The 15,332-nt window shown below is 39.9% G+C and overlaps 1 protein-coding gene across 1 annotated transcript in view; it reads right to left on the reverse strand.

The window, feature by feature from the left end:
* Positions 1 to 1,387: 1,387 nt before the first annotated feature.
* Positions 1,388 to 15,332, reverse strand: part of LOC102001905 (putative killer cell immunoglobulin-like receptor like protein KIR3DP1) — a 41,259-nt gene continuing 27,314 nt past the window's right edge. Inside the window, 6 exon segments of the mRNA XM_013355388.1 lie at positions 1,388 to 1,722; positions 4,643 to 4,945; positions 5,084 to 5,368; positions 5,554 to 5,589; positions 5,752 to 5,794; positions 5,796 to 5,836. Of these exon segments, the coding sequence (XP_013210842.1) occupies positions 1,598 to 1,722; positions 4,643 to 4,945; positions 5,084 to 5,368; positions 5,554 to 5,589; positions 5,752 to 5,794; positions 5,796 to 5,836 (833 nt within the window). The 3' untranslated portion in view covers positions 1,388 to 1,597.

Here is a 15,332-nt window from a genome sequence, read left to right on the forward strand (position 1 = left end):
GTGCCTGTTATAGTTAGGGGCTGGTAGTTGGGGGAAAACATGTGGGTTTCATAGGAGATGTAGGCAGAGAGTGAGGAATGCTGAAACCAGTACTCTACTGCAAAGCCAGGGATGAGGCTGAGGGATTGCATTTGGAGGAGAGTAGAGAGTGGTGAAGATCTTCAGTTGACTTGCCTGTTTCCCTGGACTGTTTAAATGGTATGTTTACAGGGATACTGTCCATTAACTTTAGTTTAGTTTCAGAAAAGTTCTTAGGGCAAGAGCAGAAGACAGACATATCATTTGCCAAAATATCACAGGATGGCCTCTAACTGGGTTGCTGTTAAAGTCCTTGCTTCCCTCTGAAACATCTCCAGCAAGGTCTCTCTCTATAGTCTTGCTTGCTTTTAGCACTGTCTTCCAGGGTTCCCACTAGGATAGCCAATTAAGCCCTGCTTACAGCTTTCAACCTCTTTTCTGTTCCAAAATCATGAAATCTTCCACATTCCTCTAAAAAGACAGCATGATCAGGCTTGTCACAACAATATCCCACTCCTGGTACTGACTTCTATATAATTTACTTTTCTATTGCTGACAAAACACCATAACTAAGGTACATTATAGAATAAGTAGTTTATTTGCATTTAAAGTTCCAGAGGATTAGTCCATGATGGCAGAGTGAAGGCATGGTAGCAGGAAAAGAAAGCTGACAGCTTACATCTTGAATTACAAGAACAAGAGGAAAGAGTTGTTTTGTGGCAAGACTTGTCCTGGGAGATACAGAATACATATGTACTCGCTCTCAATAGGGAGTCAATGACAGACAAAAGTATGGATACCACTAAAGTCCAATTTAGTGAACCAATGAGTTTTATTGAGATAATTTGCAGGAGCAGAAATGACTCTATCATGGGTGACAACTCATAAAGGGCACATTTCAGAGCTTCCAGGCAAGCTAAACATATTGGAGAGTGTCTTTTCCAGGTGACTCCAGTCCAAACCTCTTCTAGGCAGCTCAGTTGTTTATTTTTCCAGGAAATAGATCTCGTCTCGGATTCTTCTTTGCAGCTTACCTTGTCTAAGAGTAACTCACAACAGCTCTTCTTGTTAACTCTTAGAAAAAAAAAAGGACCTAGTAAATCTTGTTAGTTTCAGAGCCTTTCTGGGGTTATTTTGAGTTGTTTGGCTTCTGACTTAAGAAGATTCCCTGCAGAGTGAAATATTTCAGTCTTGTCAAAAATGAGCACACAAGAGTGAGCTAGAAATGATGAGCCTTAAGGCTTCAAAACTTAGCCCAGTTACACAATTCTTCTGACAAGACCACATGTCCTAAGTCTCTCCAAACAGCATCACCAGATGAGGACCAAGCATTCAAATGCCTGAGACTTTGAAGGCCATCTCATTCAAGCCACCAGACGGTTCTAACTTAGTGGGCGTATAGTCCTCTTCACAGATCTCTTTGACATTTTCCCTGCACCCAAATATGTTGTTCTCTTTGGGGTATGCAACAGTGTTCAAACACTTATACCACAAATTTGCTTCCACGATTTCTTCTACTTGTAAGATTCATCTTCAAGTCTCTACCACATTAAGAGATAGATGCACCATTCTCTCTGGTTCACCTCCATCCTGAATCCTGACTGTTTTGTGCCTCAAAAAGTAGAATCCCAAGAACCACCAGAACCAAGCCAGCCACAGCCATCCTGATGAGATTCTCCACTGTATGATCTTGTGAGTGTGAATCTGGGAATTTGGACAAATAGGACAATAAAATCAGTAGAGTACCAAATTGAAAAGCAAGTGAAATAAACACCTATATCAATAAAAGAAAATAATGTACAGAAGTCAATAGCTTTTAATGTATATTTATTATTTAGTAACTATAAGGCCATGAAAATACATATGTTCCAGTTATTAAATTAATTGAATAATTCACTGAAATTTATATGACTATATTCAACTTTTATCAACAATGTAAAATATTTTATACATTATTAATATACAGTATATTTATTAATAATATGAAACATAGACTGAGAACATAGTTCAGTCATGAAAGTGATTACTGCACAGTCATGAAAAGTAGACTACTTGTGGGTCAAGGCTTAAGTAGAGAGAGCAGTTGACAAAGAAGATTTAAGTAGAGTGAACAGGTGGCAAAAAGGTTAATCAAAACTAAGGATATATTTTGAAATCCTCTAGTTTGTATATATTTAAAAGGGAGTTGAAACAAAAGTATCCTGTATGGGTTGACAATGTTGCTTCCAGAAAGTATTGGTTAATAAGTGAAAATCTTATTGCCAGGTACAGAATACTTCCTTATGTGTTATTCATCAGGGACACCTAAGAAGTACCCAAAACAATACAAGAGCCACTGCTCTTAGTTGTCTATTATAACTAGATTGTAATTGCCTCTTGCTAAAGATATCACTAATTTGTGTGGCAGTACAAACAGAATGCAACCTCAAACTGACTATGTAGTTCTCCCCCTTAGATATTTCCACAAAGTGTTGTGCAGGCTTCAGGGTAAGAAATGACATGAATGGTCTGTTTTATCTAGCTCTGAACCCTGCATGTTATAATAGTCATCTTTGATAAAATTGCTTACTGGTATTGACATAAGGCCTGATCCACAAGAAGGATTCTATGCATTGTGCTGTAAACATGGACAAAGACCCATGGCTAGGGAGATCATAAGCCGTAGGTGTGGGGAACTCACTCTTGTTTTGCTAAATGGTCATACTGTCAAACTACATTCTAAGTGTATATATTCATATGCACATATTTGTGCTACTCTCAACTCTGGTGGGAAACACATCTTTCTTCAGTGGGTAGTGATAAATGTAGAGACTCCTAACTGTTTAAAGTGTCTATTTTAACTGTGAGTGCTCAGCTCTGGATTGGACATTCATATCAACTCTTCAGAGCCAACGCTCAGAGAGCATCATGGAAGAGGGGCTGGAAGGAATATAAGAATCAGAAGACAGAAGATAGCTGTGAAATGCTGATTCCGGTATTGCATGAACTGTTGGATGTATCAACTCAGAGAAACTGTAGTTCCCTACCTAAGACCTGCAAAAACTTAATCCAGTTAAAAATCCAGCCTATAAGAGGAAGGGACCCTCAAAGCTTCACCCCTATCTGAGGATCTGTGGGCATTGTGAGCATCTGTGACTGCTGGGGTGAGAGAGTCAATCTCCTTTGTAGATGTGAACACTGATAGGTTGACCAAACCCTAGTGGATGACCCACATACATACACATATGGGAGATTAATAATAAGTTTTTAAAGAGGATATGAAATTAAAGGGGAGATGAGATAGAGAAACTAGGGGGAGTTGGAGGGAGGTAGTAGTAGTAGAAGAATATGATTAAAATACATTTTATAAATGCATAAAAGTATCAAGAATAAACAAGACTTACACGAGATAAAGCCAGTCAAAACTCTGGCCCAGATGGGTAGATCATATATAAGTCCCTTGCCTTACTACTGATGATTTATTGGCAGTTGGTAGGTGATAGGGGAGGAGGAACATTCTCCTTTGAATGTATGGCCGGTAGTAGATGTTTCCATGCTCTCATGGACCCACACCTATGCACATATGGGCAGCACTAACTGAACTAGGGGACTATAAAAGAGATGTCAAATTAGGAGAGCGGTGTATGAGGAGAGTTGGAAGGGCAAAGTATGTGAGTAAATATGATCACATTTCACCTTTTACACATATGAAAATATAAAAATAAATAAAAATGATCAGATATTATTTAAAAACAACCCTGCAAAACAAAGACTGTCTATAAAAACAGAAAACAAAATCTGTGTGCTGTAGTTGGCCCTTGTGATTCCAGGACTAGGGAAGGAGAGACAGTCTGATCCCTGGCAGTCACTGGCTAACTAATCCTGTCTACTCAGCATGCTCCACATATGGGTGAGTTTCTGTCTTTAAAACCCAGGTGTATTTTTCTGTCTTTTTTATATAAGTCCACACTAGACATGCCTCCTCTGCCTATTCTTCTCACTCATTTACACTTATAAAACCCCTTTATTTCAGCCTTTCATCTTTCCTGGGACTTCACTCTTCAAACTTGCGATGACCATTCAGGCTCCCCAGCATGATACTTGTAGAATATGAGTCTCTTATAGGACCAAGGATCCTCACTTATGTTTAGGATATCCAAAGGCAATTTGTAAATGGCGACATGGAGGACACAGTATATATGTACCTTGTATACTGCTGAATGTAGGAGCTGCTTACAGGGACCAATGTGACATCAGCCTGAGAGAGTTAAGCCTGGGATGCAGGTCACGTCAGGATGGGATGTAGTGTTTCCCTTCATCGGACACAACAAATCTATTATAGTGAGTGTCACATGACATTGGAGGGTCATAGTCTCTCTAAGTACCTAGACATGGTCCTTATGGATCAAAACAGAGGAGTTCCTAGATGGTCTCAGAGAAAACATGGGCCAGGTATTAATGGCATAGTCCATGCCAAACACCTTCCACTCTCACCCATGTTTTCTTGCAGGTCTTGCTGTTTCTCTACATCAAGACCCCTAAGTGTCCCTCAAATGTTTCTCAGATATATTGTACTCCTCTAGAATAGAGCTCATGCAAAGAATTTATGGGCTTCAAATAAATGTCAAAGATAAGATTGCTTTACCTACAAGGAGGAGTTGCAGGGTCTCACTGGGCATTGACCACATCTGGGAGGTTCTCTCATAGTAGCCATAGCATCTGAAGGCCCATCTGTGTTTGGAAGTCACTGGCCCCACAAGAAACAAGGCCATAAAATGTCCATTGGGTTGTTTCTGGGAATCCTGAGTCCAGGACACATTCTGTTCTCCTTCCTTGGTAAGGATGTATCTTTCATATCCCTGATGTGAGCTACACTGGAGGGTGACATTTCCTCCTGAGGTCACCAGGGAGCTTGGAAGGGCTGAGATGTTGGGTTTGCTGTAGAATCCTAAAATAGAAGACACGCAAGTTGACTGGAAAATGCCCTCAACATTATCTAAAGACTGGGCTGTGAGAAGGTTTCCTGAGAGCAAATTCCCTTTCTCAGGGCATAACCTGAATTTGGGACCCTTGAGAGTGCTCTTACCTGTGACCACAAGCTCTAGGGTGTCACTGCATTCTGACAAGTTAGAAGGGCTGAAATAGCAGCAGTAGTATAGTCCTGCATGATATTCTGTGATAAATGGAATGGAAAAGTTGACCTTGTTCCCAGGCTCTAGTGAGGTCTGTATCTTCGAGAGTTTTAAACGTTCCTTTTTATATAGATAGTACTTCTGGACTTCCTGGGTTCCAAAACAGAAGATATCAACAGACAGTCCCTTGGTGACCACAGAGTCTGGTTCAGCCCAGATGGTGGGTTTGTGCAATTTTTCTGTAAGAAAATGAAATGCTATATCTCAGGGTATTCCTTTCCTATATTCTACCTCTAATCTCCACTATCATCGAAGCATCCTGCAAATCAACCCACACTTGTTTTTGTCCATATCCAGTACACAGGGGTGGTCAACTGATTTCAATGTGGAAACAGCATCTGACAAGGTGGGGAGAATGACTCACCTGCCACCACCGTTCTCCTGGGTTCCAGACTCAGCCCTGAAAGAGATTTCTCTGTGAGATTTTCTCCCTGAAGTTTGAGAAAATCCTCTCCTCTTCAAAGCCACTCAAGACCATTGGGTCTCCTGATAAGTCAAGAGCTTGGTTATAGCCTGAATTTCCTCCCAGACATGGATGATCCCTCCATTTTTCAAATCTCACCAAGATGAAAGAACACTGTAAAAGTGAAGATCATGATGTCTCCATCCAGGAATCCCAGCTGTGCAGATGAATGAGACTGCAGTGACTGTCAGGACAGATCAACACAGAAGGTGACCACTAAGACACCGTGCTCTCAATAATGGGCTGTCACATCAAGAAGAGGAAGTCCTATGCAACTGGCTCACTGGTGGAATACTTATCTAGCAAGAGGAAAGCCCTGAATTGCATATACAGCATTGGAAATAAAAATAAGAGGAAGTGTCCTCTTCAAGAGTGAGTATGTCACAAGACATGGCTAAGTGGGGCATAAGGTCTATTGGTGACACTGGAGAGAGTAACAGGGCCTTAACCAGCCCCAGTTCTCTTCCTCTCTAATTCCAACAAATAGTTTCAAATATACCTCATCTTTTCCTCCGAAATAACTCCCAGGTAATTGTAACTGAGGACTAAGAGCCTCCACATGGGGTTTTCTCTCCATCCTGTCCATATCTACAATATCATGAAACCTTTATGTCACGGCCACCCTCGTTCCGCAAGGATGACGCGACCACCGGAGCTCTTCTCACTGCAGTTTTATTCCAGGACTTTTTACACTTCTCTCTCTCTTCCTCTCTTCCCCTCTCTCTCCGTTGACAACTCTCCTCCCTCTTCCTTGACCTCTCTCTCTGGGCAAATCTCTCCCAGCCCTTAAGTAGGCACGGACTGCCAACCCCGAACTGCCAGGTGGGCACTGCCCGTAGGCCCACGCATATGCAGGCAGCTGATAATCATTGCGTGATCATAGCATAGGTCAGGCCTTAGCCATCTCAGGAGTTGATACATCTCCATCAGGTGTGACACCACGCAGCTCGCTACACCTTTACTCTCCTCATTCATATTTCTAACTCTGAAGATGTTTTGGGGGAATGCGCAAACTGATATTTCTGGGTGAGTTCAAAGCAGGATACCAAACACTTATGTTTGTGGCTCACATGGAACTGATTTTGAGATTATTATAGGATTTTTACATGCTAGATTGTGTTATCTCTTCCAGTTGCCTTGTAAATGTAACAATTGTTCTTCCTCTATCCAAACAATGAATCACTTTCCCCTTCACCCTCATTATATGGGTGTCAGTATCAGACATGAGATTCCTTGCTGATACCTACAAGTTCCTTCCTTGGACTCACAGATCTCACAAGGATTTAGATAAGCACTGTAAATGTTGGGAAACTTTCTATAGCTTTCTATAATAGAAGGAGACAGAAAAAAAAGAGAAGTTAACACTTACTAAATATTTAAATGAAGTTAGTCCTTGGGCTGCTACACTTTTGGAAAAGGGAGGCACCCAGACATGAACCGTGACATTAACTTCAGTAAGATTACTCAGTAAAGAGGAACATCAATTGTTTTGAGAAGTGAAACTTGTACAGCGTTTAGGGGCCCCATCTTACTCTTGCAAAATGTACATGTTATGAAGTTTCATAGTTAAGGAAATAGGAAATATTAAAGTTTTATGAGTTCTTTGAGGATTTCATACAATGTTTTGATTTTATCCACCCCTCCCTACTCATCTTAGATACAGCTCCTTCCTTATATGATCAACTTTGTGTCCTTTTTGTTTTTTTTTAAATCCATCAAGTCCAATTTAGTCTTGGATATGTGGCCTTCCAATGAAGTGTGGTTGATGTACCAGAGACTACACTTTTTCACCTTTTCTCCACAGCTATCAGTTACCAATATCTGATGGATGTGGATGGAAATTTGCATCATTCTCACATCTTTATGCTATATTTGGTCTAGTTTGATCTTGCACAGTTCTTATACATATAGTCTCAATTGCTGTCATTTTGTGTGTTAAGCTGCCATGCTGTTTCCTTGTAGATAGCCATAATCTCCGACTCTTACAATTTTTTTCTCTCCTCTTCTATATCTATCTCTGAGCCTTGGTAGGAAAAGGATGTGCCATTTACAGCTGAGCATTCCTCAGTCTCTTATTTTCTGAACCTTGACCAGATGTGGATCTCCATGCCAACGATTATCACTGCATAAATAATCTTCTCTGATGAGGTTTAGAGATGCATTAATCTGTTGTATAACAATAAGTCATTAAAATTCAGCTTATATTTGTATTCCCACCAGCAATGGAGGAGTGTACCCCTTACCCCCATCCTCTCCAGCATAAGCTGTTATCAATGTTTTTTATCTTAGCTCTTCTGACAGGTATAAAATGAAATTTCAGAGTTGCTTGATTTGGATTTCTCTGAAGGTTAAGATGTTGAGTATTTCCAGGCTGGAGAGATGGCTCAGAGGTTAAGAGCATTGCCTCTCTTCCTAGAGGTCCTGAGTTCAATTCCCAGCAACCACATGGTGGCTCACAACCATCTGTAATGGGGTCTGGTGCCCGCTTCTGGCCTGCAGACATACACACAGACAGAATATTGCATACATAATAAATAAATAAATATTTTAAAAAAAGATGTTGAGTATTTCCCTAACGGTCTTTCAGCCATTTGATATTCGTCTATTGATAGTTCTCTTGAGTTCTGTACCCCATTTTTATTGGATTATTTGTTCTTTTGATGTCAAGTTTCTTGAGTTCTTTTTATATTTTGGAGATTAGTCTTCTGTCAAACGTAGAATTAGTAAAGATCTTTTCCCATTATGTAGGTATAGTACAGAGCTGTGGGCTGCTTCCTGCTGCCCGGGAGGGCTCCCTGCCACCTGCTAGCTTTACCAGAAATAATTACACGGAAACTGTATTCTTTTAAACACTGCTTGGCCCATTAGCTCTAGCCTCTTCCTGGCTAATTCTCACATCTTGATTAACCCATTTCTAATAATCTGTGTAGCACCATGAGGTGGTGTCTTACTAGGAAGGATCTTAACCTTCGTCCATCTTGGAGAGGAGAGCTATTGCATCTGCCTCACCTCCCTTCTTCCCAGCATTCTGTTCGGTCTACTCCACCTATCTAAATTCTGCCCTATCAGGCCAAGCAGCTTTCTTTATTAATTAACCAATGAAAGCAATAGATAGACAGATGACCCTCCTCCATCATGTAGGTTGCTGTTTTGTCTTGTACAGCCACTTTGGAAATCAGTATGGCAATTTCTCAGAAAATTAGGAAACAGTCTACCTCAAGACCCAGCAATACCGCTCTTGGGTAAATACGAAAAGAATGCTCAATCATACCGCAAGGACAGGTGCTCAACTATGTTCATAGCAGCATTATTTATAAGAGCCAAAATCTGGAAACAACCTAGATGACTCTCAACCAAATAATGAATAAAGAAAATATGGTACATTTACACAATGGAGTATTATATAGTGGTAAGAAAAAATAATGACATCTTGAAATTTGCATGCAAATTGATAGATCTAGGGAAAAACATATTGAGTAGGGAAAAATATATTGAGTGAGGTAACACAGATCCACAAAGACAAATATATACTCACTCATATGTGGCTTCTAGACATAAAGCAAAGAAAGAAAGACAACCTACAGTCCACAACTCCAGACAACCTAGACACCAGAAGACCTTAACAGAGATATACATAGATCTACATAGGAAGGAGTGAAAGACAAGTTACCCTGAGCAAATTGAGAGTGTGGAGGTCACAGAAGAGGGTAAGGAAAAAGGGAAAAAGGGATAGAAGCAGAAAAAATGTATAGCTCAATTAAAACAAAAATAAAAGAGAATAAAGTCAGCTTAATACAATGTCCATTTAGAAGAATAGCAATAATTTTTTCCTTAGGGTCAATGACCTATTGTTTATTCATAGGTACTTAGCCTCAGTAATAATCCTAAGTATAAGTTTTATATTGTAAAGCAGGACATAAATCCAATCAGAAGGTGATTGTTTACACCCATGGTATTTGTGCAGCTATTGCACCAGTGGGCATGTCTTTCCAGGAGCATCATTATTGTAGTTTACAGGGTTAACAAGTGGGTAAGACTGATTATTACTTTTCTCTTTCAGTAATAAGCATAGTGCTTTACATGACTATGATAGTTAGGTAGTAGAGATAAATCTTCAGGGTTGATAACAAATTTCTCAGTGTTCTGTGACTCAGGTGTATGGTATCTTCAGCAATAGGGTCTTATTATTAAGTTATAGAGAGCAAACAAGAACTCTGGAAAATAGCTGTTTGGGGACTAGGGAATCTCACTGGTTAACACCTTCAGCGAGGTAAGCCATCACAGCATTGGACTTTTTATTTGTTATTGTGCAGTGTCTAGTAATAACAATGTTTCACTATTATAGTGTAACTCCATTGTAAATTATTTTTCTGCATGCCTGTCTGGAAACTTTTACAGTAGTGGGCTTCCTATGACTTTTCTGATGGTCATTAGAGGCCTATGTAATACCAATCATAGAAAATCAGAAAAGCAATAATCCATGGCATATCATAGTTAGAACATTAAAAACACAAGCTACAAATGAGAAAGCTTGTATTGATTAAAAGTTGTTCAGTCTGTGAGGTTAGTTGTCTCAGCTAATCTTCAGTATACTTCTTCCCAAAGAAGTATGCTCTAATGCCAGTGAAGAAAATAGACATTACAGCTAGTGAAGGCAAGCAGGCAAAGAGAGATAGCTTCCTTCTTCCATGTCTTTTATACAGACTGCCAGCAAAAAAAAAAAAAGTGGCCTAGATCAAACATGAATGTTACTACCTCAAAAGATGTAGAAAAAGAGTGTGCCTTTCCATGTCAAAGAATTTATTAAGAAAAATAATCTACACAGCCACTTGGACTTCAGTTAATTCCAGATATAGTCAAATTGGTAACCAAGAATAGCCATCAGATATGTTAAGTAACTTACCAAGAAAAGTCCTTAGGGACTGGATTATTTGACAGAAATGTTTAAATCCGAAGTGCCTACAGAAATATACTCCAATTCCTGAAAGACTACAACTATCAACTGCAATTATTCTATTCAGTAAAACTGTATGTTAAATAGAAATGATTGCAAATCTTTAAGCAAAGAAGTATATAGATATGTTGTTGTTTTAAGATTACAATTACAAAAAGACTTTTAAAAAACAATCACCATTAGGTGGATGTAAAAGAATTATAAACAGAAAACTGTGATAAAATCTAATGATCTGAATCAGCATGGTGAGTCCATCAGTATTCTAGGTGGTGTGGGGTTCCTGTGTATCCCTAATACAAATTTTAAATAATGAATATGCTTACAGTTGAATGAGTCAAAAAGATAAGAGTTCTCTGCTCTTATCACACCGAGGAAGTTAGAAAGGTGTTTTATAGTCTCTTACTGGCTCAGGGAACTGACTTTAAAGACACAAGTGTGTTAGTGAATGAACATGTCTGTCTATCAGGAACACATGGCAATGTCTACTAATTTGTTCCTCTAAAATTGAGAGTATTTTGTAGGGAGAAGACAAATTTGACTGACCATGGATGGCAAAAAGAGAGGCATTGTGATACTTCAGGCATACAGAATCTTGTGGACAGAATAGGCATGGCAACAGACAAGGGTTCTTAGAAGAAGTTCTTTAGGGGTGAGAGAAATGAGCTAGTGTAATGACAGGAACCAAGAGGAGCGCAGGAGGTGAATGGAGTAACGATACCAACATGTTTGCTTGAGTCTCACTGAACAGTATTGGTACCTGGGGACAGCAACATGAATAGTTCAGGATGGGACTTTTTAGAGTCCATGTTAAAATGAAAAGAGAAACATGAAAGAACTGAGTCTGGCTTGATCAGAGAATTGAACATGGTCCCCACAGATGGTACCAGGAGGAGTTTTGGGAGGGTGTGAACAAGACCTAATTTACTTGCAGAGAGAAGTTAACCTTTTTTTTCCTAACCACTCTTGTGTTTACTTTCTGGTAATTTCCTGCTTCATACTTCTTCATTTCTGTAAGGGCAGTAACTTCTTCTCAACCCTCTCTATCTAAACTTCCTCATGATTTCTTTGTTGTACCTTCCCTGTCCTAACCATGGGAGACACTGGTTGCTCACATTGTAGATTCTGTCTCAGTGCTCAGGACACTAACGTTGATTGCCTTGACGGGTTACCTCGTCTAGGGTTAGTAACCGTCTGGCAGTTCAGTTATTCCAGGGTCCCGGAGAGGCACTATCTGGAAGATAAATGGGCTAGGAGAGAAGAAGAAGGCCATGCTACATTTGTCAGAGCCTCCGTTTATTAGAGATGGGGTACAGCTTTATATATGGTAAGGAGTTGGGGGATGGGCACAGGGGTCTGAGCTCTTGCCACGTGGTTCATGTTGGTCACGTAGCCAGGAGGTTACCTTCGGTCAGGTCACTGTAGGCCAAGAAGTCACAAGTTGCCACACCTAGTTCCCTAGATAGTTTGGAATGTGGGGTGGGTTCCGCTAACAGATAGCTCTCCATCAGCCAATTTGGGTGTGGGGTAGGCTCTGTCAATAGAACGATTCCTAACACAATCATGGGTGTGGGGTTCTCTGTAGACTCCCCAGGGTGATGGTTCCTGCAATGATTTTAGGAGGAAATTGGCTCCCAACACACTAATACTCACTGGGACAAATATATTTATTTCCATGTAAGATATGAAGGATAGCATTTACAAATATTCAGTCTCTAACAGGTAATCGTCTCCCTTAGGGTAGGTGAAGGTAATGTGCTTTCTCACAGGTATGGTATGAGGATCAGTCAGGCAAGAAGCGTGGAAGGCTTTAAACCTAGGTTACAATCCTCAGAATAGTAAATGGAAGGTTAATACAAAATTGATAGTACATGAAAAATTCATAGAATTCATAGAATTTTGTAAACTACTTAAAATATTGAAAGCTAGACGGAATGGAATAGCTTGCATGAGTAAATAATGCTTCTCTCAGAAGTCAAAGATAGTTAAATAAAAATCTCAGTGCCAAGCAGAAGATACTTCACTCCAGTTGTTGATCACAGAAGCTCCTGGGGCTACCAAGGTTCAGAAAACAACATCATTCGCTGCCATTGCTCTTGACTGACCACCATAAGTAGATGGTAAGGCATTATGGGTGAAGACATATGCACTTTAGCTGAAAAGACCAAGCTGGAATGAACTGAAAGCTTCCTTCCTACTGGCTTGCTTTGTAGTACTGGAAAACGCTATGTAGGCTCCTGGAAACGGAAGCAAACTAATGTTTGTACCTAGCAGCAACCTGTTAGTCTTGAGGATGGTATATTTTCTTCAAAACTAAAGAATCATCAGCATGAAATTTTATTCTTATTTTACCCACCTTTCTTTGTAGATTGGCAATCAAATTATATATGGAATATTTTCAGTGACCTATGTGTTTATTCATTGATTTATTTGTAGAAGCATGAACAGCTATTTTGAATATAATTTCTGATTGTTTACCTGCCTACTTTTATAACCTTCATTCAGCAACATGTTTAACTGGAAAAACCTATTTACATATATTTCAATTATTTAAATATCTCTGGATGTATTTAGATTCAATGTAATTGCTTATTATTTGCTTTATTTATTTTTAAAATACTGAGGATCAGCCATGGGACATCTGCCAGATAAATGCTTAACCACCAAATGTTACTTCAAGCCTCTATTCATGAGTGTGTTTTCTCTGCACACAAGCTACACTTATCTGTGTGTTGCTCTAATTTAACACTGATGAACACTATGCCCTTTTTTAGTTTTAGAAAAATCTTATTTTACATACCAATCCCAGTTTCCTCCTTCTGCTCCTTCCACCTTCCCTAACCCCCACACCCCCACAGGCTCCCCACAGAGAGGGTGAGGCCTCCCATTGGGAGTCAACAAAGTCTGTCACATCACTTGAGGCAGAACCAAGGCCCTCCACCCTGTATCTAGGCTGATCAAAGAATCCCTCCATAGAGAATGGGCTCCAAAAAAACCCAGTTCATACACTAGAGATAAATACTGGTTCCACTGATAGTGCCTCCACAAACTGTCCAAGCCACACAACTGTCACCCACATTCAGCCGGCCTAGTTTGTTCATATGCAAGTTCCCCACCTGTCAGTCTGGAGTCAGTGAGCTCCCACTTGCTCAGGTCAGCTGTTTCTGTGGGTTTCCCCAACATGGTCTTGACCCCATTGTTCATATTATTGCTCCCCCCTCTCTACAAATAGACTCCAGGAGCTCAGCAACGTGCTTAGCTGTGGATTTCTGCATCTGCTTCCATCAGTTACTGGATGTAGGTTCTATGATGACAATTCAGGTAGTCAATAGTCTGATTACAGGGGAAGGGCACCTAAGGCACCCTCTCCTCTATTGTTTAGATTCTCAAAAATAAAAAATAAAAAAGAATAATGATAATTATAATAATGAGATAATGATGAAATAATAATCTCTCCATTGGTGGGACTTCAATCTGGCATCCCAATATTTTTGAGATGTGGCAGACTTCACCCTTCTCTCTGCTGTGAATTCTTTTTTCACAGTTCACCTTTTCTCTGGGGGAGCTTGGTGTGCACATAACTAAATAGCCACACTGAAATCTAAAGCGAAGATCAGATTTCCACATAGTGATTTCTATGACTCTTAGTCCAAGATACCCACTTCTACCTGCATTCCACCCTGTGGTAAGTCCAATGTTAATTATTTTCAGTAATGTTCCCTCAACATCTGCAGCTAAGCACTCTCATCTTGGGTCTTGGCCCTATGAAGCAGACTTTTATAGCTCTATTCTGAATTCTGCAGTGTTGTTTCTTTCCTTCTTTGCTCTGAAACATCAGTGTTGTTCTCCCTTCCCTTACTTCAAAGGGTAGTTGCTTTTCATCAGCTCCTGGTTTCTCACTAAGAGATTTTAGCCATTGGAGTATGAGTGTCACCCACTAGCTTTTCTCTAGGTCCATATTAGACTGAAAAGCCAGTTCTAAGTCAAGGAACTTTCCCCCAATTCCACAACTGTAGAAAGTTTGTCCTAGACCAGTGGTGTGGGAAGTCCTTCTGTATATGTGTTGCTTTTAATGGTTAATGAATAAGAAAACTGTCTTGGCCTGTGATATGGTAAAAGAGTAGTGCTTGGTGGAGAAAACTAAACTGAATGCTAGGAGAAAGAGGGTGGAGTCATGAGGTACTGTGTAGCCACTGGCAGGGACAGACAATCCAGAACCTTGCCATAAGCCACAGCCACATGGCACACACAGATGAATAGAAATTGTTTAAATTAAGATGTATGAGCTAGCCAGTAAGAAAATAAAGGTAGAAGGCCAAGCAGTGTTTTAATTAATACAGTTTCTGTGTGGTTATTTCGAGTCTGGGCAGCTGGGAATGAACAAGTGGGCTCCTACAACAGACCAGGATCCAAGATCAACTTCTGACTCCAAAGCTCAAGCACCTTCAATAGATTTTATTACTCTACCACAGTGGTTCTCAACTTGTAGGTTGCAAACCCTTTGTGGGTTGATTGACTCTTTTATGGGGGTCACATATCAGATATCCTTCATATCATATATTTTTACTATGAATAATAATAGCAAAATTATAGTTATGAAGTAGCAACAAAATAATTTTATGGTTGGGGGTCACACCAAAACATGAGGAACTATGCTAAAAATCTGCAGCATTAGGAAGGTTGAGAACCACTGCTCTAGAGAGATATTTCAGACCCTGACTTCCAGACC

This window comes from Microtus ochrogaster, unplaced genomic scaffold (genome assembly GCF_000317375.1).
Source record: "Microtus ochrogaster isolate Prairie Vole_2 unplaced genomic scaffold, MicOch1.0 UNK123, whole genome shotgun sequence".
Taxonomy (NCBI): domain Eukaryota; kingdom Metazoa; phylum Chordata; class Mammalia; order Rodentia; family Cricetidae; genus Microtus; species Microtus ochrogaster.